This window comes from Trichechus manatus, unplaced genomic scaffold (assembly GCF_000243295.1).
Source record: "Trichechus manatus latirostris isolate Lorelei unplaced genomic scaffold, TriManLat1.0 scaffold00025, whole genome shotgun sequence".
In the NCBI taxonomy this organism is placed as follows: domain Eukaryota; kingdom Metazoa; phylum Chordata; class Mammalia; order Sirenia; family Trichechidae; genus Trichechus; species Trichechus manatus.
The window spans coordinates 6,470,066-6,495,715 of record NW_004443961.1 but is presented as its reverse complement, the minus strand read 5'-3'; the positions used below and the strand labels follow the sequence as shown (position 1 = coordinate 6,495,715).

General features: G+C 41.3%; 1 protein-coding gene across 4 annotated transcripts in view; it reads right to left on the bottom strand.

Annotated features, from left to right (window-relative positions):
- KDM4C (lysine demethylase 4C) overlaps window positions 1-25,650 on the bottom strand; it is a 392,853-nt gene that overhangs the window by 64,949 nt on the left and 302,254 nt on the right. For all 4 annotated transcript variants that reach the window (XM_023728605.1, XM_012554717.2, XM_023728606.1 and 1 more), the window contains one exon: window positions 16,482-16,667. In XM_023728605.1, coding sequence (XP_023584373.1) covers window positions 16,482-16,667 — 186 coding nt within the window. The remainder of the gene's footprint in view (window positions 1-16,481; window positions 16,668-25,650) is intronic.

The window sequence follows — 25,650 nt, the reverse complement described above, 5'->3', positions numbered from 1 at the left end:
ATGAGAAACACCACAGAAGGACTTACCAACAGATTTAATCAGGCAGAAGAAACAATCAGTAAATTAGAGGATAAGAGAGTTAAAGTTACAGACACTGAAGAGTAACATGAACAGAGGCTCAAGAAGGCTGAGCACAGTTTAATGAAATTACAGAACAACGAAAAGAGACCTAATATACACATCACAGGAATTCCAGAAGGAGATGAGACAGAATATTTGAAAAAAATGACAGAAAAATTTCCCAAATCTAACAAAGGACATGAATGTACAAATCCAAGAATCTCAAAGAACCCCAAGCAGGATAAACCCAAAGAGATCTACACCAAGACACATCATAGTTAGGCTCTGAAAAATTAAAGATAAAGAGAGAATTCTGAACGCTGTGAGAGAGAAGTAGTTACGTACAAAGGATCCCCAATAAGATTCAGTGTTGATTTTTCCTCAGAAACACTGGAGGCCAGAAGGCAATGGAAAAATATATTTAAAGTGCTGAAAGAAAAAAACTGTCAACCAGGAATACTATACCCAGTTAAACTATCCTTCAAGAATGAGGTGAAATTAAAACAGAAGCTGAGATAGTTAATACCCACCAGATGGTGGATTAGTAAAAAATACTAATGAGAGTTCCGTAGATGGAAGGGAAAAGACTAGAAAGTCATTCAAAGCTATACATAAAAAGAAAGATCCCTAACAAAAGGAAATGCATGGAAAAGTACATAGGCTAGTAATATGGTATTCATGCTTGATAATTCTAATTGTTTTGTCCTTCATATTTTATTAATAACAAATTTTGAAAAGGCAAGGATAAAATTATGTTACAGGACACATGAAATATAAAGATGTAATTAGTGATAACAGCAACAAAAGCGGGGGAGGAATGGTATACAGAATTTCTTGTATGTTAATAAAGTTGGCGCCAACTTACCCTGGAATGTTATAAATACAAACTCTTAAATGTAATATTCGTGGTAACCACTAAGAAAATATATTAAAAAACATGCACAAAAGGAAAGGAGAAGAGCATCAAAAGGGCTCACTACAATAAACCAACAAAATCCAAAAGCAAGCAGTACTAAAGGACAAAGAAAAGAAGGCTTAAGGCATACAAAAAAACAGTAACAAAATGGCAAAAGTATGTTTCTTCTTATCAGTAATTACAGTGACCATAAATGGACTAAATGCTCCAATTAAAAGGCAGAGAGTGGCAGAATGGATTAAAAAAAACATGATCCAACTATATGCTGTTTACAAGAGACAAACCTTAACCCAAGGACACAAATAGGTTGAGAGTGAAAGGATGGAAAAACATATTCCATGCAAATAATAACCAAAAGAGAGCGGGGGTGGCCATCTTAATATCAGACAAGACTTTATGACAAAATCTGTCAGAACATATAAAGATGGACATTATATCGTGATAGAAGACTCAACTAATCCAGAAGATTTAACAATCATCAATAACACCAGGGCACCTAAATATATAAAGCAAACACTGATAGAATTGAAGGGAAAAATAGATAGTACTATAATAATAGCTGGAGATTTAATTACACAACTTTCAATATTAGACAGAAAATCTAGAAAGAAGATCAACCAGGAAACAGAGGACCTGAAAGACACTATAAACCAACTAGACTGAACATATATATAGAACACTCCACCCCAAAACAGCACAATCTACATTCTACTCCGGTGCACATGGATCTCTCTCCAAGACAGACCACATTTAGGTCGCAAAGCAAGTTCTTTCTTTTTTCAGTTGTGTTTTAGGTGAAAGTTTACACAGTAAATTAGTTTCTCATTCAAAAAATTTATATACGAATTTTTTCGTGACGTTGGTTGCCATCATTGCAATGTGTCAGCACTCTCCCCCTTTCCACCCCGGGTTCCCCGTTTCCATCTTTCCAGTTTTCCTGTCCCTTCCTGCCTTCCCATCTTTGCTTTTGGGCAGGTGTTGCCCATTTGGTGTCATATACTTGACTGAACTAAGAAGCACGTTCTTCATGTGTGTTATTGTTTGTTTTATAGGCCTGTCTAATGTTTGGCTGAAGGTGGACTTCAGGAGTGGCTTCAGTTCTGAGTTAGAAGAGTGTCTTGGGGCCACAGTCCCAGGGGTTCCTCCAGTCTCTGTCAGATCAGTAAGTAAGGTCTTTTTTGTGAATTTGAATTTTGTTCCACAATTTAGAAAAAGAAAAAAAAAAGAGCGATGACTGCAATGACTGAGTGTTCATTACGGGTCAGGGACCTTGCTAGGTGCTAAGGACTGAAATAAGAGAATGAGAGTCCTTCCTTTCAAGGAATGCACAAGCTAGCCGGGGAGACAGGTGTGGCTGACCGTATGTAATGTGGAACATGTTAGGGGCGGTCGTATGAGTGTAGGTGGGGCTTTCCAGAGAAGGCTCCCCAGGGCGACATCTGAGCTAGGCCCTGAGGGTACAGGAAGTCCACACAGTCAGGAAGGCCATTCTGGACTTGGTGGTGCCATTGACCCCTTTGGACACCTAGGGGCAAGGCCATTTGAAGCCTGTGGACCCCCTTCTCAGAACAATGTTCTTTAAATGCATAAACTAAAACACACAACACTACAAAAGAAACCAATTCTGTTGACATAATACTGAAAATAGCCAATGTGTGATATAATAATACCTGTACTTCTTTAATAATGCATTAAATATTATCTAGTGGCAGATAGCGGAGCCCTGGTGGCGCAGTGGTTAAAAGGTCAGCAGTTCAAATCCACCAGCTGCTCCTCGGAAACCCTATGGGGCAGTTTTACTCTGTCCTATAGGGTCGCTATCAGTCAGAATCAACTCAACGGCAATGGTTTTTTATTGGGGGGGGGGCGGGGGTTAGTGGCAGATGTGATAACTATTAATACCCTAATTTTAAAGTTGTGATGAGCATAAGTAATATTTTGAGATCTCTCTTAAAATGGTAATGTATTTCTATTGCTGACAGAGTCACAGAACCATTGCCTGTACAAAACTGGCAGAACTGCTAAATTCCAGTTAGAGTTTAGTGAAAAAACAATTGTAATTTTGCTCTCATACTTTAACAAATTTTTTCTTGATACTAAATTATAAAAAAGATTTTATCACCTGGGATATTAAGAAGCATATTAAATAAAATTTAAAAAATGAAAAAATATTCAAAAAAATATTAAAAAGTCAATATTTTAACAAAAGCCTAATAGAAGCTGCAGGGTCCCTGGGTGGTGAAAATGGTTAAGTGCCCGGTGATCTACTTCAGAAAAATCAGCAGCTGAAAATCCAATGGAGCAGCTCTATTCTGAAACACTTGGGGTCACCATGAGTCTGAACTGACTGGAAGGCAGTTGTTTTTTGTTTTTTTGGTTTAACAGAAGCTGCAACGATGTTACTTGTATCATGGTGGCTGTACATACTGTCAACGTAAGCACACAGTAGTGAAACGAAACTCAAGGAAGCCACTTCTGGGAAGGGTTACGTTATGGAGGCTGAACAGGGCAATTTTTTGGTCTCATAGCCTGACACAGGGATATAACTTAATACTGAGGGTCGAACACACACCACATTCTCAAATATCATTTCTCCCCATTGGGTTTCTGACAGAGGCCAGAGAGTGGTTAATTCAAATATGACGTCCATGTCAAGAGCTTAGAGGGAAGGAATTCTGTGTGGTGGAAGGAAGGAAGGTGCCTATGCTTGGCAAGACAGGTATTCTCTTATCAGACCTGACAAGGCAGACCTATGCTCACATCTTGAAGGAGGGTCACCCAGCATCTGACAGGATGAGTCCTGGGCAGAGATGTCATGTTGGACAGCCCTCGATTTGGTTGTCAGTCTACATAATGATGTCGATAAAGAGCATGAATCCAAATCCTGTGATGTATGTAGAGGCTCACAGAGCCAACAAGGCTGAGAGTTGAAGAAAGCAAGCTGACTGACTTACCCCATGACCCCTTCATGTCTCAACTTTGTTATTTCTCCCTAATTTCTATGAATAATAACCTCTGAGATATTATTATTGTAGTTTTTCAAGGTATTCCATCTTATAAAAATTCCTAGAGGGATCTGAGTCAATGACAAATACAAACTAGTCTTCTTTTACCACACTTACGCAGAAGTCACCCATCTATATCTGCCTTGTAATAATGAAAGCTTTCTTTGAAAAATGGCAAGGGCTACGTAAAAACCCTCTATCCAGAAAACCCTAAATCTTCGTGAAGAAATAATTGCCCTTACAGCACAAACGCACATGCAGACTTATAAAAATGTCACAAGTATTTAATTTTCTACATGTCCGTTTGTTCACATGTATTTCTCATGGGTTTTTAAATACAAATATATAATACAGTGGGAAGTGGTTGTAAGCAGCTTCCCAGCAGACGTGAGGTTTTATTCATTTTAACGTCTGTGAAGGTATAACTACTTGGCTGCAGAAGATGCTGGGGAAAAAATGAATTCTTTTCTCTTTGTATTATTAATTCACCTCAGAGGTAATGACCTTGTTGGATAAGCAGACAACGCTGTAGTTTAGGAACCATTTTAGATGCGGTTAAATGTCTGATTCACTGTGTAACATAGGAAACACCTACTTCGTATGTAGGCATCACCTGCTTTCCATACTGACTGGTTAAACAACTTACTTTATCAATGACAGTTTGCATTAGGTAGCCTGGTGGAAATGGGTGTGTGTGACAGTGGGCCTGTTGACCTGAGACTTGACATGAGCTTCTCTTAGAATCATGTTCCATCTCACAGGCGGCAAGAGAACGTCTGAGTCCCTGCATGCCTGACCCCCGAAGCGCTGCCTCGGGTGTTTATACATCAGGAATTCTTCAGCTTTCCTGAGTAGTAACAGGAAAATTGGGGGAGAGCTATACAATCCACACAATCCCAATCATTCACAGCAGGCTTTGTGTGTGTGTGTGTCAAAATCAGCAAGGGGACTCTAAAATTTATATGAAAATACAAAGGACCTAAAATACTCAAAGCAATCTTGGAAAGGAAGAACGAAGCTGGAGGACTTATAATTGAGAGAAATATAATGGGAAAGAAGAACAATCATTCAATAAGATAATACGGCATTAATTTACTTTAAATTACTTCTGATGGACGTTTTCAACAGGGAGAACAGTGACACATGGTAATCACCATATAGTAGCCCTGCCTATCAGGGTTTTTGGCTCTCAATTACAGTTAGTCATAGGCTAAAAAAGATGCAAAAATTTTCTTAACAAAACAAGCCTGGGACCCTGCCTCCCTCCCCCAAGCAACAAGAATCTTCCTCCTCTTTGTCATATGACCCTTAGTTTTACCGCCTTACAAATTTAAAATTAGGTACTGGGCCTTGGAAGCAGCGTGGGCAAGTGAGCTTAAGCATCAGACTTACGTTAACTCCACCTCAATTTGCCAGCAGAAATGGCAGAAGCAGCAAAGACCTCCCAGGGCTGCCAAGGAGTCTGGGAAATGTAGTCCTTAGCTTTTCAGCCTCTAGCACACAATTATCAATGATACAAGGGGTTTGGAAAGAAGTGAGGGAGTCAACCGGCTATACCTGCCACACTGTTGTTCGTGGATTGTCCCAATTCCTAGCTCCCCATCTCCACTCCCCAAACTGGCCAACTCCTTTCATCATCTTGCTTCCTGCAGACTGCCATTCTAAAGATCATTCCTGTTATCTGTTAGTAGTACATCTTTGGAGCTAATCCAGAATTTTCTATGCATCATGTTTGTTGAAAGTGGACATACACAGTTGACCTAGGGAGTAGACTTTTGGACAGTAATGTTGCAACTTATCTCATTTAACTACTTTTTCTATTGCTTGCAGCTAATAGTCTAAAAGTTATACTTTCACTACATTTTGTCAATGTCTATAGCTTTCATTATGACTGTGGCATCTAATCACTATTTTTACATGAAGAAATTAAAAATCCTGCCTCTTCTGCTTTACAAGATGTTGATATGTCATATACCCTTGGTGGGTCTGCATCTGTTGACACATTCCATTTATATTTCTCTACTGTATCCATGGTGCTTGACTCTAATACCAATGCTAAAAGGTGGGATTAGTGTCACTAATTTTCTTAACAAGCTATCAGAAAATACTGCAGGCTTTAGTTCCAAAAAAGAAAAGGAGTATAAACTACTGAAAATCTCCTGGGAACTGAAAAATATTAATTCTGTGAAAAAAACGAGTGATCGTTTTACATAAAAACACAGCTTACCTATGCTAAAAAGACAACTAAAAGAACACTGTTATTTAACAAGTTTTTATTCCAGCATGTAAAAAATTTATTAATGAAAGAGGTGGACATATTGGTATGGTTTAACTATTTATAACCAAAGAGAAATGTTTATTCCCTTCATTCCAGTTAATTTTTAAAATATCATATAAAGGTTATAAATTTTTATTAATTTCTCCATGCACACAAACAATTCAGAGTGGACAAAAGTTCCTGGGCTTTTGTCCTTGAGGGTGAAAGGATTTACCAATATGACTCCTTAGCTCACAAGCATGATGTCAGCTATTTCCAGAATAAAGCAAAATAGTATAGCTGTAGAAAGCTTTTCCAGGCTGCTTCCAAAACCAGAGGATGTTTTGTACCATGAACCGTAACAGTCCTCTCTCTAGAAAACTGAATTTAAAGACTATTACGGCAGCAGTCCTTCTCTGAACATGTTTTAGGCTGACCAACATGAAACTGCTGATATTCATCCATTTTTTAATCTAAAAAACAGCAGTTTCATATGTTCAATGTAGTATGGGTCATCACGTGACCTCAGAGCAGTATATCAAGGCCACGAGATCTGGGTAATTCTCTCCATGAAGTCAATACGATTCCGGGAAGAAAGCAGTAAAGAGACTGCGAAGGGACTGGAACGCGGGACTGTCTGATGTCAAGACTGTTTTGACCATAGCACACTCCCTGAATGCTGGCGCTGCTACCTGAGCCTCTTAAGTACTTCTCAGGGACATTGACACCTGATGTATCCAGAAGAGTCAGGGCAGGAATGGACCTTTGAAGTTAATTTCCAAGACTTCTGAGACTTAGAAACATAATAGGAGCTGAACAAATGCTTGAGAAATGGATTTTTTTTTTTTTATTAGCACAAATAGCCCTGAGTTCAACCATTTTTATAGAGATCTTTCCAAAATGATAATAAACTGCCTTGTCTCTTTACCAGAATGCGCCGGGGCTGTTCTGTGTCCTCCAGCTCATCTTTGAGGACTAAAGGACTTATTTCCCCAGGTGCTGGGAGTGCGACCTGCTGACAGCCCTCAGCACCAGCCCTATGCTAAAGCAGCCAGTGTATTTCCAAACAGACTGGAAACTGACATGGCTGGAGAGAGCCCCAACACTGAAGGTTACTTCCCTTTGAGGGATAGATGAGGAAATATGAAGTCCCCATCCCCATATATGAGGGCAACCGCAGCTTTAGAGGTGCCTGTGGGGCCAGCTGAGGCCTCTGTTGAGACGTCCCTGCACCCCAACTTTTCATTCTGCCTAGTCCTGCTTCCTTCCCTTCCCATCTCCAAGTGCTATCCCAAGTGCACTTGCTAATAAACTTTCTACAGCTACTCTCCACCTTGACTCCGCTTCCCAGAGAACCTGCAATCCGACCACAGATAGCACTGGGCCATTGATCTGGGCCATCACTGTACTGTGACCCCTGCTTCTCTTAAGTGATCCCAGACTGTTCCTTTACCTCTCACAGACTTGGTCATTTTTTTTCTCACTCTACTTTGCTCATTATGCTTTTACTTGTCAATTCTTACTGCTGTTGCTGCATATGTATCTGCCACCTTCTTACTACTCACTTCAATTTGCTAATCTAATAAGCATATTTGAGTTTTATCAACAATGACATTAAATAGACTCTGAGTTAAGACCTAGAAAACCCTTGTATGATGTTATGGATTGAATTGTGTCCCCCCAAAACATGTGTTGTAAATTCTAGACTCTATGCCTGTGGCTATAAGCCCATCTGGGAATGGGCTGTCTTTGCTATGTTAATGGACAGGATTAATGTAAGGAGTGTCTTGAGTCAATCTCTTTTGAGATATAAAAGAGATTAAACAAGCAAGCCAGCAGGCAGAGATGGAGGAGGGAGATGCCAAGACACATGGAGATCTCCAAGGAACCAAGAAGCAGAAGGTGAAGAGACAAGGACCTTCCCCCAGAGCCAACAGAGACAGAAAGTCTTCCTCTAGAGCTGGAGTTCTGAATTCAGACTTCTAGCCTCCTAAACTTAAGAAAATAAATTTCTGTATGTTAAAGCCACCCACTTGCAGTATTTCTGTTATAGCAGCACTAGAGAACTAAGACAAACGATTAAAAGGCATGAGCTCAAAGACACAGTTTTGTGCCATTTACTTAGCTTGCTTTGGTCATTCATTGTTTAATTCTGGTTTTTTAAGCTCTGTTTGGATAGCGGATGATGTGGAACAAGAGACATCCTGACAATCAAGGCTCCACAGGGGATGGCTGTTAGCACTCACAGTAAAAAACACAGCCTCAACAACATGCAAAGAAACGGGGGAAGTGTGAGTTTGGTGTTCTAGTCTAACTGAGAATTTATAAATGTTAAGCTGGCATTACTCACCATGAAAAGGTAAAACAGCTTATCATCATCTATCATGTTCTCGAATAAAGTAACATTGAAGGCAAGATGTGGAAGGCCACACTGCAACAAAGGAATCGTGGGAAACTCAAGACTTTTGGGGGAGCATCTTCCAGTGGCACTGATCAGGTTAATGACAGAATGACAAGCTTATATACTGTTGCTGATTGAATTGTGTTCCCCCAAAAAGATATATCCAAGTCCTAATCCCTGGTACCTGTGAATGTGATCTTATTTGGAAACAGGATCTGTGTAGATGTAATGAAGATAAGGTCACACTGGATTAGGGTGAGCCCTAAATCTAATGACTATCATCCTTATAAGGAGACAGAGATTTGGAAACACACCAACACAGACATGTGACGCCACGTGAAGATAGAGGCAGAGACTGGAGTGCTGCAACTACAAGCCAAGCAATGCCAAGGATTGCTGGCAACCACCAGTAGCTATGAGAGGCAAGGAAGAATTCTTCCCTAGAGCCTCCCAAGGGAACATGGGTCATTTTTAAGGGCTCTTAATGTCTTTAGGAAGCAAGCACTATCAGTTTGCTAAATAAATAAAGTATCCCCTACAACATATGCACTATTGTTTTTCAAGTACATTTGGATGTTTCCAGAAAACATATTTGTAATAATGTTCCTTTACTCAACCAAATTAGAGGATAATAAATCAGAGTCTGACTCTGCTTTCTGCCCCAGATGAGGCTGGGCCCTGCTGACCCTGAGTCTGATTCCAAAGCCCACTGCTTGCAAAAAGTTCCTTAAATGGAAAGGCCCAGACTATTAGGAATAAATTCTTCCAGAATAGACGTGTAAACCCCAAATATAGAGGAACTGTAGAGTACTAAACATACGGCTTTTATTCAGATCCAGCATCAGCCAGCCCTGCGTAGACAGCGCCACAACCAGAAGTGCCATAGGGAACAGTGAGTAAGGAGAAATGCGACACCAGGGTACTCTGCTTCTGCTCTGCTCTGCCCTGCCTGGTCTCTTTACTTCTGATTCATTTTGTATCCCTGGCTAACTGGAGCCTGCAATGGTGGCATCTAGTGTCTCTTCTCACAAATTCAAATCCCCCTTGAAACACTTTAGCAAAAGAAGAGGGTTTGGAACCAGCAAAGTTGGTGTTAGAGGTGGAACTGGAGCAAACACCCTCACCAAGTAGGCAGATTTTGGAATAGCTCTGGGAAAGGGGAAGGATAGAAGCACAAGCTGAATGAGGCTCAACAGAGACAGAAGCACCTCTGGCCTGGACTGGGAGGTCCCAGTGAGGAGCTTCTAGGGGGACGAAGGTCTGTGGGATTTGTCCTCTCAGTCCACAGCCCTGACCAGTGACTATCAGTGGGCCCAAGGTCAGATGACCTGAGAAGCTCCCTGGCTCTCCTGAACCGCACTAGCTAAGAAGGCAACAACAAATGGGACTCCCCAGGGGAATGAAGCCCAGGGCGTGCAGGATGCCTGCAGATGTCTCAAGCCCTTGTTCTACCGATGGAAAGCGGATAACCATGGGTTTCTCAAATGGCGGAAAGGACTTCATGCTCACTGACTCACCCCTTTCTATGAAACTGGCTAAAGCAGCAGAAGTAGGAAACAAAATGAGGGGTATTAAACAGAGTACAGAGTTTGAAATGTGGGGTATTTCATTTTCTTAATAAAATTATGAAAACCTCTATCTTCACCGGCTGTACTTGAAGTGAACAAGGGAAGTATTCGTTCCAAATTTAAAATTTAATGGTAACTATTCTAAAATGTCTGTACGAAATATTCCTCCTCACAGGAAAATCTGTCCTTAACTTTCCATCATCTGGGATAAATGGGTTGAGATCTGACATAACACTTCTTTCGATAAAAGGATGGAGGATTTCTTTATGAAAATGTCTGCTTGATTGAGGAAGATTAACCAGATTCAGGTCTGGATCGCTGGCTCTTCTATAGCATCTCTTTAAAAATTCTTGCTAAGAATTCTTCACTCCAGATCTTTGCTTGGGTCAGTTTCTCTCTTTGGTTTTCAATAACATCAGTGTAAATTCAGGGGGCCACATGGGAAAAAAAAAAACTTACTGAGAAGAAAAAAACCATACACAGATGCCAGATAATTACGCACAAACCTGAGAAGAAGGAGTATGGTTGGTCATGATGAATTTTATTTAACAGAATTTAAGTCAGCAATATCCAACTTTTTAAAGGAAAAACCACCACCACCAAAACAATACTACCACCACCAAAACACAGAAACACCCAGGATGTGGGAGACACGGGGGAGGGTGGGTGGAAATGGCACCACTCAGATCGTTGTTAGGTTACTGTTAGGCAAGTGTTAGCAAAGTTCTGGTTCCCTTTCTTAAAAGGATAGGAGAGAAACTAAAAAGGGAACAGGGCAGAGCCCGACTAAGCGGGGGAAAATAAAAAGGAAACAGAGAGGACGAATGCAACCTGTAGCTGCTTTTGGAGTATCAACCCCCCACTGAACAGCCACGGCAAGCTCACAGGCGTTAGGCCACACGGAAGGGAGATAACTTCTTACTTAAAAGTAGTTGTAAGTCATAAGTAGCTTGGCAAATTTGTTATCAATAGTTTCTCTCTAACACCAACAGTCTTGAAAAAGTGGCTTGTTTTCCTTTGTTGGAAATCTTGGGATGAGGTCACAGTTTCTGAGGTTTTTCACCCCACACTCTTCCTTCAAAAGGTTTACAGTGTTTTAAAATGTTGGGGGGCTGTCCTGAAAGGAATCATGAACTTTAGTCTTAAGGAAAAGGAGCTGAGAAAGAGAAGGCAGCCGTCTGGAGAGCATGTGTGCTATAATCAGGGGCTCAGGCCCAGGGCACGTGAGAGATGAGAAAGTGGTGGAAACAGGGTTCCCAATCGCCTAGCTGGGCCCAACTTACTCCCCACCCTAACCCCAAAACCAAACACAGTCCATTAAAATGAAGAGTTAAGAGAATTTCAGACAAAAAGTCAAAATCTTGTATTTCTCTGAAAATCCTAAAGTCTGAGATAGCAGGTGTTTGAATTACACGTATAGGTACCATGAGGTGGGTGACCTCAAAACACTGAGTGCCCTGTACTTTGACTTGCTTTAGGGTTCCCTGGTGGAAGGTAAGGATTTTTTTTTCCTTTTCAAATAGAAGGTGCTTAAGTGATGCTGATAGAGCGGTCTTCTGGGCCTACCAACGTTGGAGCCAATTCTATGATGCTTGACCCAAGGGTTCAAAAAGAAAAAGAAAAATGAAAACATCTAAAATTATGAACAACACAATTTAAACATACACAGTGTGACAACACAGAGTGTGACCCAGCATAGTCAGTGAACGAAAAGGAAAAAGGAAAGCTTGCATTCAGCGAGCCCTCAAATTAGAACAACATAAACTTATTAAATACAGAGGTAAACTGGCCATATCAGGACCATTTGGAAAAAAATACAACATTTCTGTGCTATCACTAAAGTGGCCCCTAAACTCTGCCCTAAAGCCAGCACTCACGTGAAACAAAATGCAGTAACATGCACCTTCATGCCAGATTTCAGATCCACAAAAATGATCTGGGCTCCTTGATGAGTGGCTGGTTCCAAGTTGGGGACAAGAGAAATTAAGATGATCTTCGCATTTCTTATTGAGAGAAAGCAATGATAGTTTCAAAGATGTCTGGAGGTGATTTTATGGGGGGAAAAGGAAGCCACCTTGAAGAGGCTCCACCTGGTCAAAGTGTGAGAGGCACATCAAGAAGAAAACAATGGCCAACTGGTACCTGTTGGGTCCCTGAAAGGCTATATGCTGTGGTGATGCTCAAAAGGGTCAAATAAGACAAAGTATGCCTGAGCTAAGTCCCACTGACTGATGTAAATTAACTGAACGGAGCCTGATTACAAAAGCATAATCATATGAACACCCACCATGGGTCCAAGTGGCACAATATGGTGAAATGCATTTGTCACCATGGTCTTCGAACTAAATCCCCTACGGAACTACCTGGATTAGAAAGTCAAAAACCAGAATCAGGGGTGGATTCTGAGAAGACAGGCCCCCTAGAGTTCTAAGAAACTGAAGGGGGATATTGCTCAGGTACCACCTGGGAACCGACTCTGCTTTTATCCCCTAGCTGAGTATGTGGCCTTGCTGACTTTGATTTTGGTTGAAGACCTAAGACAGCCTCATGATTATAAAAATTTTATTAAATGAGAAGCACAGATAATCAGTATTCCTGAATAAGCCCCAAATATAAGACTTGTGATAGAGCAAAAATACATATCTTCATTCGGATTTAGCAGCACCCTACACACAGTCAACTGCATATGCCCATTAGGGAACGAGAGCCCAGGGAAAAGTTTAAGATAGGTTATCTTCATTTCCAAGAGTTCCTGGGTGGTGTAAACAGTTAACATGGTCAGCTGCTAACCAAAGATTGGAGGTTTGAGTCCACCCAGAGGCATCTCAGAATAAAGGCCTGGTGACCTACTTCCATTGAAAACCCCACGGAGCACAGTTCTGCTGTGACACACACGAGGTCACCATGAGTTGGAGTCCATTCAACAGCAACTGGAAAATCTTCCTTTCCACCCTATCTGGTCATCTCGAGTTTGCTACATTTCTTTATCATCGGCTAATTCAATGGGAATCTTGCAGTGGGTGTATCTGGGGTCTCTCTATCAATCCAAAATCCACCTGACACTGTAGACCCCTTTTATAACTGATGAATTCTTACAAAACTGTTACTGATTTCTGATTTTTCTGGTCATGTGTTTTCTCAATAACTGACACTGAAGGTATAATATGCTGTTTAGTGTTCTCCTATAAAAAGAACTACTATTCTAGGGTTTAGAATTTAAGGGTCCACATGTTGGTGAGACCCAGAATTGTTCTGGGGTAACACTTACCCAGAAAATATTTTAGAAATCTAGTGTTCATAGTGCTTACCCCCTACAGAACTCAGAAACGCAATTTATGAACACAAAAATTTTCCCTCCGTACGGAAAAGCTGCCACATGTAATGTTGTAAATTATATGATATTTTCCCCATCCTTTACAAAGTATACCCAAGCTTAAGTAGGTCTGCAGGGGACAGTAGATTTTAAATCACCTCAAAGTCAAATATTCTCTTTTTCATCATCATTTATGAAACACATTAGTGACCGAAACCTGAATAAAGCACGCGTCATGGCTAAAGGACTGAGGTCCCGACTAAACAGCTGAATCACTTCAACTGCAACTGCAGTATAATCGTCAGGCGCCGCAGAGCTTCGGGATATTAAAATGGGAATGCAGGATCCAAGCAAACTTTTGGATGAACCTCAAGCACCATTTGAGTTCTGGGGTTTGGAACCCAACAAATAACAGAGTATGCACTGAAAAGCCATTTATTCTGTCCACTACTCAGTAACGACATCTATTTGAGCAAGGAATTTAACCTATCTGAGTAGTTTCCCTACCCTTATAAAGGGAATAATAATACTCATGTGGCCTGGTTTTCATAAGGTTGTAGCAGGATGAGGAGTAGAAGTAGCAACCCAACGTCCATTTTTTGAGCTTGCTCTGTGCCATGCATGGGCAGAAAACAACACCGTGAGGCAGGAGTGCCATTTTTTATGAACGAGGAAGCTGAGGCTTAGAGATAAGTAACCAGCACAGGGTTGCAGTCTGTTACTGGCAGAACTTCAGTGTGAACGCCAACCAATCTGACTCCAAAGCTCAGGCTCTTGCTCACACCCAAAATGTATTCAGATGTACTGCCAAATGAGGTGATGGTATTGATGACACATTGTCAACGGCCAAGCACCACACTGGCGCAGTGTGTTATTACTAGAATTTTTTTAAAAGTTGCTAAAAGGTAATTTCTGGTGAATGCATAATACTATTCTTAGCAAGAGCCCATCAACTCAAGGAACTAAGGGAAAAGCATGAATGAATACGCAACTTGAGATGTAAGACAATGGAAAATAGCTTTAAAATAGACATGACAGTTGGTGACATCATTTCGTACATTTGAGCCTTCACATACATCTACACAGAGTCCCAAACCACAGAAATAAAGCGTCGCCAAAGACACTGGTGGAAACTGCTGGAATCGTTAAAAAGCTGGGAGACGTGGTGTGTATGGGTTATGGTTCCGCAAGCCAATAATGACAACTTGGCAGGCTACTCACAAAAGGTTATTACCTACACAGAACAAGCGTTTAAGGATGCAAACAGCCTGTGGTTGAGTTTTCCAAGTATAACAAAGACCAGCAAGTCGGCAAAGCTGAGGGTCTGTACAGTGCCGTAGCCGCCTCCTTGGTAGCCAAACAACAATTACAGTGAAGTGGAAAGCTCCCAAAGGCTTATCAACTGTCTCTAAATTAAGCATTTAAAGTAAAGGAGAGATTTCATTCACCAAGTGCAGGTGTTATGGATTGAACTGTATCCCCCTCAAAAGCTACACTGAAGTCCTAACCCCTAGGACCTGTGACTTTGTTTCAAAATAGGGTCTTAGAAGATGTTATCAATTAAGTCAACACGATATAATACTGGTGTAGGGTGGGTCCTAATCCAATGAGTGGTGTCCTTATAAAAGAGGAGAAGAGAGACAGAGACATGCACAGAGGCAAGGCGGCCATGTGAGGATGGAGGCGGACACTGGGGTGATCTACAGGCCAAGGAACGCCAAGAATCTCCAGCCATCACCAGAAACTAGGATTGAGGCACGAACAGATTCTTCCTCAGAGCCTCCAGAAGGAATCAACATGGCTGATACCATGACTCTGGACTGCCAGCCTCTAGGACTGTGAGACAGTACATTTCTGTTCTTATAAACCACCTACTTAGTTGTACAGTAAGCCCCCAGGTTAAGACCACCCAACCTACCAACAACTCATACTTAAGAATGCACTTCCATAAAGCCTATTGTATTAGAATTCTGAGTTAAATGGTTCATAATAACGAACACACACAGTACTCTGTGATGCTCATGAAATGTTTCTTAGGTGTTTTATATGCATATAAAGGTAAAATATATACTAAGACAAACATTTGACTAACTGACAATAAGTAAGAACCGTACATGCCTGTTTCCACTTACCTACAAATTCGACTTAAAGACAGATTTAGGAACTGATCTCGTTCGTAACCCGGGGACTGCCTGTACTCTGTTACAGCAGTCCTTGGAAACTAATACAACAGGTAGACTGAATTACAGTTAAATTTACTTGCTATGTGGTTGCAAACACTCTTTTCCCAGAAATAGGGCCAGTCCTGACTGAAATGGAAAGGTGGAAAAAGTTCATCTCTAAACTTCCCTTCAACATTCCTGCTTTTGAATGAGATTTTCCTCATTCCTCCTGCTGACTCCATGCTGTCTCTCGTTTGTCCCATCTCAGGCAGCAAGGCCCCAAAGATTCCCGGCCACCCTCCTTTCCCTTTACTGTGTCCCTGCTCTTTGTTTCCTCTAAAAGAGACTAAATAAAACTCCAAGGCCACTGTGTACAGTTGCACAGACTGCACACTGCATAATTCCAAGTGGGGCTTTACACATTGCCTCCCTCCCAGAAATGGTCTCCCTCTCACCCTGGATATGGGCAATGTACAATCTATACAGCCATACTCAGCAGCCTTGTACACGGTTTCAAAGCCTGAACAGGCATAAAGGAGTCTTATTCTTCATTTCTTCATTCACTCATGCAATGCAATAAATATTTATTGTGTGTCTAGTCACACCAGACACCAACAGATTGTAGATAAATGCCAGTAAATCATAGAGCACAACCCCTGCCCTGAAAGAACACACAGTCTAGACATGTTAACAATGAGTGGGACTGCAGAGCAAAGCATGCTGGGCGTGGAGGGTGGGGAGGTACAGGAAGGCCTCACGTGCAGACTTGTATCAACGAAGGGAGGAAGGCAGGCCTTACCACGTTGGGGTTGACCTTATGTCGAAAGCACGTGATGTTCACCACATACGGCCAGTCATCGGGCTCCATCAGCACGCCAGCGGCGTGGGCGCACGTGACGTGGAAGGAGGCTGGGCAGCGGCCGTAGGAACACTGGATGCAGGCTCCAGAGACCTTCTTAATGCGGTGTCTGCAGAACATGCACTTCTGGAGGGGAAAAACAGAGACGGCCATTAAATCCGACTCACCACCCAGCCAATTCCCATACTTCACAGAATAACAGCTATTACAAAAACAAACAAACCCATCAACCCCATGTGTTACAGGGTAGAACTGCTCTATAGGGTTTTCTTATTTCTAAACTTTAGAGAATCAGATCGCCAAGGCTTTCTCCACAGCGCCACATGGTGGGCTCCAACCACCCATCTTTCAGTTAGTAGGTCAGCGCAAACCATCTGCACCACCCAGGAACCAATACCAGCTATTGTTGTTGTTGTCAGGTGCCCTCGAGTTGGTTCTGAATCACAGTGACCCCATGTGACATAGCAGAATCGCCCCACAGGGTTTTCTAGGCTGTAATCTTTATAGATGCACATGTTCAAGTCTTTCTCCTGCTAAGATGCTGGGTAGGTTCCAACTGCCAACTTTTCGGATAGCAGCCAAGGGCTTAACCATTGTACCACCAGGGCTCCTTAGCTATTAGAGATGGAAAAAACAGATTCCATCAAGGCCTGGCCCTCCAGGGGCCCTGCTGGTGAGAGAATTGTGGCAATATAACCTGCTTACTTTAAAGGAAACACACTTCTACAGGCACGTGTTCCCAGACATCTGTTTAAATATTTCTGTGGTGAGAAGGCCAACCCCATGGCCACATGCTTCTCCAGGCGCAGAGCTCAGGAGAAGGCCCCAAGGGCACTCCTGTACACCACCCCCGAATACCACAGCGCTTCTGCTTCACCTCCTACTTGGCAGGCCTTTCTAGAAACAGAATAGGGGTTTGGAGGACACACGCCTACACTCCTAAATTAGATGAGATCTTCAAAAATATTCAAATCGCATACAGATGGGCTGAGTTTTCCATTTACAAGGAAATGTGGAGTGTTAAATGGCCCAATGTGGAAATGGGGGTGGGCGGGGGTGGAGGCCTCAAGTGTTTAATAATCCAAATCTGAACCCTTCACGACTGACACAAAAATCTGCCTCCCAAAGTGAGAAAATTGAAAATTGCCCCAAAGGGCATAATTTTGTTGAATATCTATAGCTGACTATGCCTGAGGACGAGGGAAAGAAAACAAAAACAGCAATAATGATTGCCACAATTCTAAAATTAAACTGCATACAATTAGCCCTAAACATGATCAGTATATTTGTCATGAGAGAGAGAGAAAATCAAACAGCTTCCCTAAAAGTAAGATTTGTGAACTAACATTTGAGGCTTAGGGCGAGAAATGGTTGTAGAAGAAAATTAGGGTCAGGCTTGGAAAACAGAAGAAACAGAATGATTAAAACAGTTAACTTTTCATTCCTAGGGATAAAAAAAGGTCTGCAATCTGATCAAATGCTGGCCAAACTGCTCTTCTTTTATAGGTACATTTTCTTTCCTGTTACAAAAAAGTACTTAAATCCAATGTCTTTTGAGGGTTGTAATATTTTATCACAGACCTGCAAGGATCAATGTGCACTTAACTTCTAACTGGTGTTTCCCCTCACATCTGATCAGTGACTCAATCTTACACATTCTATACCTGAATCTTGCTCTGATCTCTTTCTATCCATCTATCTCTAATGCCGCTGCTTCCACCCATGGGTTCTTGTCCAGCATAGTAATAGCTTTCTAGCTGGGCTCTCCATCTTTTATTTCATTTGACTGTGATGCATCTTCCCCAGGGTTGCCAGAGTAATGTTTCTACAGCATAAATCCAATGTCATCACCCTGCTTAATGTCCTTCAATGGTTTCTCCTTATCTCCAAGACATTCAGAAAAAATAAACTGGGGGGGGTAGAGAACAGCATGAAATGAAGAGTAAGGCTTATAAAAGACTCTGGGCCCACCTGAGCTTCTTATTTCCTACTAGTCCCTTAAGGGCCTTAAGTACTCTGCATAAAAGCATTATCTGACATCTGATCTTGGTATCTTCTTGGCAATTCTCTGATCAATATGTATATGTTCTTGGTATCTTCGTGTCTTTTTGTCAATTCCAATCGTTTGCAATGTGAATGGCTCCTAAGAGGGGTTATTGTTAAGTGTTGTCGAGTAGGTTCTGACTCATAGCGACCCCACGTACAAAAGAACAGAACACTGCCAGGTCCTGCGCCATCCTCACAATTATTGCTGTTTGAGCCCATTGTTGCAGCCACTGTGTCAATCCATCTCATTGAGGGTCCTCCTCTTTTTCACTGACCCTCTACTTTACCAAGCATGATGTCCTTCTCCTGGGACTGGTCCCTCCTGATAACATGTCCAAAGTATGTTAGACAAAGTCTAGCCATTCTCACTTCTAAGGAGCATTCTGGCTGCACTTCTTCCAAGACAGATTTGTTCATTCTTCGGGCAGTGCATGGTATATTCAATATTCTTCACCAACACCATAATTCAAAGGTGTCAATTCTTCTTCAGTCTTCTGTATTCATCGTCCAGCTTTCACATGTATATGAGACAATTGAAAATACCATGGCTTGGGTCAGGGGCATCTTAGTCTTTAAAGTGACATCTTTGCTTTTTAACACTTTAAAGAGGTCTTTTGCAACAGATTTGCCCAATGCAATGCATTCCTAGGAGGGGAGCCATTGTGAATGTTTCCTGTAGAGCAGTCCTTATACTATTTTTAAGGCCTGTTTTCATTTGCTTGCGGCTCAACCAGTTGTTCTCCACCCTGGCTGAAACATCTGCAGTAATTTGATACCTACAGATGTCTGCGCTACAGAATCTACTTCAGACATCTTAACAATGTTAAGATGGAATAAGTGCTGTGAAAGATGTAAAGACAAAATGCTGTGTGAACTAGAAAGAATGGAGGGATGAGTTATGCTTGGGGGCAACAGAAGAAAGAAGGCTTTAAAGAAAAGAAGACGAAGACTGATTGTATCAAGATGAAGAACTCAAACCAAAACATATGTAAAACTTTGACAACTTAACAACAAAAAGACAAATGACCCAATCATAAAATGGGCAAAGGACTTGGATAGACATTTCACCAAAGAGAACATTCAAACGGCCACCAAACACATGAAAAGATGCTCAGTTTCATTAGCCATCAGAGAGATGCAAATCAAAACCACAATGAGATACCATTTCACTCCCACTAGGATGGCTAAGATTAAAAAAAAAAAAGAAAATAACAAATGCTGGCAAGGATGTGAGGAAACTGGAAGCCTTACTCATTGCTGATGGGAATACAAAATGGTGCAGCCACTGTGGAAAACAGTGTGGCAGTTCCTCAAAAAATGAAAACTAGAAACTACCATAAAACCCACTGCTGTTTCGTTGATTCCGACTCACAGCAACCCCATAAGACACAGCAGAACTGCCCCGTAGGGTTTCTGAGGAGCAGCTGGTGGATTTTAACAGCCAACCTTCTGGTTAGCAGCCAAGCTCTTAAACACTGTGCCACCAGGGCTATGACCTAGCAATTCTACTTCTAAGTAAAAATCCAAAAACCCACTGCCGTCAAGTTGATTCCAACTCACAGCAACCCTACAGGACAGAGTAGAACTGCCCTATAGGGTTTCCAAGGCTGTAAATCTTTACGGAAGCAGACTGGCACATCTTTCTGCCACAGGGCAGCTGGTGGTTCAAACCGCCAACCTTTTGGTTAGCAGCCGAGTGTTTTAACCACTGTGCCACCAGGGCTCCTAGGTATATACCCAAAAAGACTTGAAAGCAAGAATTCAAAATGATAGTTGTACACCAACGTTCATTATAGCATTATTCACAATAGCCAAAAGGTGGAAACAACCTAAATACTCATCAACAGATGAATGGATAAACAAAATGTGGTACATACATACAATGGAATATTACCCAGCCAACAGGGGAAATGAAGTCTTGACACACGCTACCGTCTGGATGGAGCTGGAAGACATTATCCTGAGTGAAATAAGTCAATCACAAAAGGACAAATATTGTATGACCTCACTTATATAAAAACACAAGAAAAGGCAAATGTATAAAGAACAAAGTTTATTACTGGTTACCAGGGGCAGGAGGGAGGGTTATCAGTGATGGAAACATCACATTGATTAAGGGTATGGTTGCACAGCTGATTACTGTAATTGCTGTCAATAAGTTGTACACCTGTAAAAAGTTGAATTAACAGAAGTTATATAATAGACATAAGAACAACAACAACAAAAAAGAGTAGCTGCTGAGGCTGCTAACGTACAACCAAAATACTCATGGGATTTGTTTCTTGGTTGGAGGTTAGGGTCATGGTTTCATGGGATATCCCACTTAACTGGCCCAATAATATGCTTATTGCTTCTGTTCTACCTCCTTGTTCCTTGCATAGTGCCTGGGGTCTTAAAAGCTTGCAAGCAGCCATCCAAGGCTCGCAAATTGGTCTCTATTTGCCTGGAGCAACAGACGAAGAAGGGAGTGTCAGGGATAGAAGGAGGATATGGAATGTGTGGCCAGTTGCCTCCATTGCCATGAGATCAGAGGAACTGGATGGTGCCTAGCTACCATTACTGAACATTTTGATCAAAGACTGTATAGAAGAATCCTGATCAAAAGAGGGAAATGTATGACAGAACTTCAAAACCTCATGGCATTCAGACTTCCTGGAACCATGAAGTTTGGATGATGCCCTGAGATAATCTTTAAAACTTAGACCAAAAATATCCCCTGAAGTATTCTTAAAACCAAACAATAGTTTAGCTTGACTATTAAAAAATGTCTGCCTTGAGCATTAAGTCCTTTTAAGAACTATCTATATGGGATCAAAATGACAACAGTAACTTGAAAGATTAGATAGGAACCTTAAGGGCAGTGAATTTATATTAATGGGGGAGGAACAACTCAGAAAAGAGGGTGAGAATGCTGCACAACTCGAAGAATGTAATCAATGTGACTGAATTGGACATGTAGAAACTGTTGAATTGGTGTATGTTTTGCTGTGTATATTCTCAACAACAATAAAACAAAATAAAGTGAAAACTCAGGCCCTCCCACCACCCCTCCAGCCTCAAATCCTAAATATATTTATAGGAAAACAAATGAACATGCAGAAGCACGGACAAACAAAGAGGATGCCACCAGAGGATCAGAAAATGTGTGGAATTTCAAGAACATGGGAAGCAGATGGAACTAGACTGACAGAGAAGCCAAAGTAGAAAAACACTGGCCCAAAATAAGAACAGGCGAAGAATACTGAAGCAGTAAGAAAAGTTTTCAGTCCAAAAGCCTCAAAACCACACCAGACCAAGAATCCACATTTAAATGAAGAGAAACCCTGGGTAACCTAAAACACTGCTGATCTAGTGTTTTCACAAGTTCTCTAGTGATTCTTAGGCCTACTAAGGTTTGGTAAGCATGGCTGTAGGACAGCTGGCTAGTTCAGCTTTTCTCTCACCGTGGCCTTCTGATCAACTTGCCTGCAAAATAAAGCCTTGACTGAGTTCAGTACAACTAGATGGTGCCTGGCTACCACCACCAACTGCTCTGACAGGGATCACAATAGAGGGTCCCAAACGGCGCTGAAGAAAAATATAGAACAAAATTCTAACTCACCAAAAAAGACCAGACTTACTGGTCTGACAGAGACTGGAGAAGCCCCAAGAGTATGACCCCTGGACACCCTTTTTTATTTCTTCATTTATTTTGTTTTTTAATTGCGCTTTAGGTGAAAGTTTACTGATCAAGTTAGTTTCTCATACAAAAATTTATACACACATTCTTATGTGACCCTATAATGTGACCGCACATTCCTCCTTTCCACCCCAGATTTCCCGTGTCCATTCAACCAGCTCCTATCTCTTTCTGCCTTCTTATCTAGCCTCTGGACAGGACTTGCCCAATTAGTCTTATGTATCTACTTGAACTAAGAAGCACACTCTTCACGAGTATAATTTTATATCTCATAGTCCACTCTATTCTTTGTCTGAAGAGTTGGCTTCTGGAATGGTTTTAGTTCTGGGTTAACAGAGAGTCTGGGGGCTATGTCTTCTGGGGTTCCTCCAGTATCAATCAGACCATTAAGTCTGGTCTTTTTACTAGGATTTGAGTTCTGCACACCACTTTTCTCCTGCTCCATCAGGGACTCTCTGTTGCGTTCCTTGTCAGGGCGATCACTGGTTGTAGCCGGGCACCATCTAGTTGTTCTGGTCTCAGGCTGATGGAGCCTCTGGTTTATGTGGCCCATTTGTCCCTTGGGCTAATATTTTCCTTGTGTCTTAGGTGTTCTTCATTCTCCTTTGCTCCAGGTGGGTTGGGACCAGTTGATGCATATTAGATGGCTACTTGCTAGCTTTTAAGACCCCAGATGCCACTCACCGAAGTGGGATGCAGAAGATTTTCTTAATAATCTCTGTTATGCCAATTGACCTAGATGTCCCCTGAAACCATGGTCCCCAGAACTCTGCCCCTGCTACACTATCCCTCCAAGTGTTTGGTTGTGTTCAGGAAACTTGTTAGCTTTTGGTTTAGTCCAGTGGTGCTGACTTCCCCTGTATTGTGTGTTGTCCTTCCCTTCACCTAAGATAATTCTTGTGTACTATCTAGTTAGTGAATACCCCTTTCCCTCCCTCCCCACCCTCGTAACCATCAAAGAATATTTTCTTCTGTGTTTAAACCTTTTCTTGAGTTCTTATAATAGTGATCACATGCAATATTTGTCCTTTTGCGACTGACTAACTTCACTCTGCATAATCCCTTCCAGATTCATCCATGTTATGAGATGCTTCACGGATTCATCGTTGTTCTTTATCATTGCATAGCATTCCATTGTGTGAATATACTGTAATTTGTTTATCCATTCATCCGCTGATGGGCACCTAGGTTGTTTTCATCCTTCTGTTATTGTAAACAGTGCTGCAATGAACATAGGTGTGCATGCATCTATACCTATGACATCTCTTATTTCTCTAGCATATATTCCAAGGAGTGGATTGCTGGATCATCTAGTACTTCTATTTCTAGCTTTTTAAAGAAGCACCAAATCAATTTCCAAAGTGGTTGTACCATTTTACATTCCCACTAGCAGTGTACAAGTGTTCTAGTCTCTCCACAACCTCTCCAATATTTATTATTTTCTGGTTTTTGAATTAATGCTAGTCTTGCTGGGGTAAGATGGTATCTCACTGTAGTTTTAATTTGCATTTCTCTAATAGCTAATGATCCTGAGCATTTCCTCATGTATCTGTTAGCAGCCTGAATGTCTTCTTTGGTGAAGCGGCTGTTCATATCCTTTGCCCATTTTTTAATTGGGTTATTTGTCTTCTTGTGGTTGAAGTTATGCAGTATCTTGTAGATTTTAGAGATTAGACCCTGATCGGATATGTTGGAGCCAAACATTTTTTCCCAGTCCGTAGGTTGTCTTTTTACTCTTTTGGTGAAGTCTTTTGATGAGCATAAGTGTTTGATTTTAACTACTGTCTCTTCTGGTGTTTGTACATTGTTAGTGATGGTTTGTAATCTGTTTATGCATTAGGGCTCCTAGCATTGTCCCTATTTTTTCTTCCACGATCTTTATCGTTTTCGATTTTATATTTAGCTCTTTGATCCATTTTGAGTTAGTTTTTGTGCATGGTGTGAGGTATGGGTCTTGTTTCAGTTTTTGCAGATGGATATCCAGCTATGCCAGCACCATTTGTTAAAGAGACTGTCTTTTCCCCATTTAACAGACTTTGGGCTTTTGTCACATATGAACTGCTCACAAGTGGATGAATTTATGTCTGGATTCTTAATCTGTTCCATTGGTCTATGTATCTGTTGTTGTACCAGTACCAGGCTGTTCTGACTACCGTGGCAGTATAATAGGTTCTAAAATCAGGTAGTGTGAAGCCTCCCACTTTGTTCTTCTTCTTTAGTAATGCTTTACTTATCCAGGGTCTCTTCCTTTTCCACATGAAGTTGGTGATTTGCTTCTCCATCTCATTAAAAAATGCCAGTGGAATTTGGATTGGGATTGCATTGTATCTGTAGATCGCTTTGGGTAGAACTGACATTTTCATAATGTTGATCTTCCTATCCATGAGCAAGGTATGTTTTTCCACTTATGTAGGTCTCCTTTGGTTTCTTGCAGTAGTGTCTTATAGTTTTCTTTGTATAGGTCTTTTACATCTCTGGTTAGGTTTATTCCTAAGTATTTTATCTTCTTGGTGGCTATTATAAATGGTATTGATTTGGTGATTTCCTCTTGGAAGTTCTCTTTGTTGGTGTAGAGAAATCCAGCTGATTTTTGCATGTTTATCTTGCATCCTGATACTTTGCTGGAATTTTCTATTAGTTCCAGTAGTTCTCTTGTGGATTCTTTGGGGTTTTCAGTGCATAAGATCATATCATCTGCAAATAGGGATACTCTGACTTCTTCCTTACCAATCTGATGCCATTTATTTCCTTTTCTAGCCTAACTGCTCTGGTTAGGACCTTCAGCACCATGTTGAATAAGAGTGGTGATAAAGGGCATCCTTGTCTGGTTCCCGTTCTCAAGGGGAATGCTTTCAAAGTCTCTCCACTTAGGATTGTGTTGGCTGCAGGCTTTGTATAAATGCCATTTATTATGTTGAGGAATTTCCCTTCTATTCCTGTTTTGCTGAGAGTTTTTATCATGAATGGGTATCTGACTTTGTCCAATGCCTTTTCTCCATCAACTGATAAGATCATGTAGTTCTTGTCTTTTGTTCTATTTATGTGATGGATTTCACTGATTGTTTTTCTAATGTTGGCCTGCCCATCCCTGCATACCTGGTATGAATCCCACTTGGTCATAGTGAATTATTTTTTTGATATGTTGGCTAAAATTCTGACGAGGATTTTTGCGTCAATGTTCATGAGGGATACTGGTCTGTAATTTTCTTTTTCTGCAGTGTCTTTATCTGGTTTTGGTATCAGGGTTATGCTGGCTTCAAAGAATGAGTTTGGGAGTATTCCATCCTTTTCTATACTCTGAAATACCTTTAGTAGTAGTGTTGTTAACTCTTCCCTGAAAGTTTGGTAGAATTCTCCAGTGAAACCGTCCGGGCCAGGGCTTTT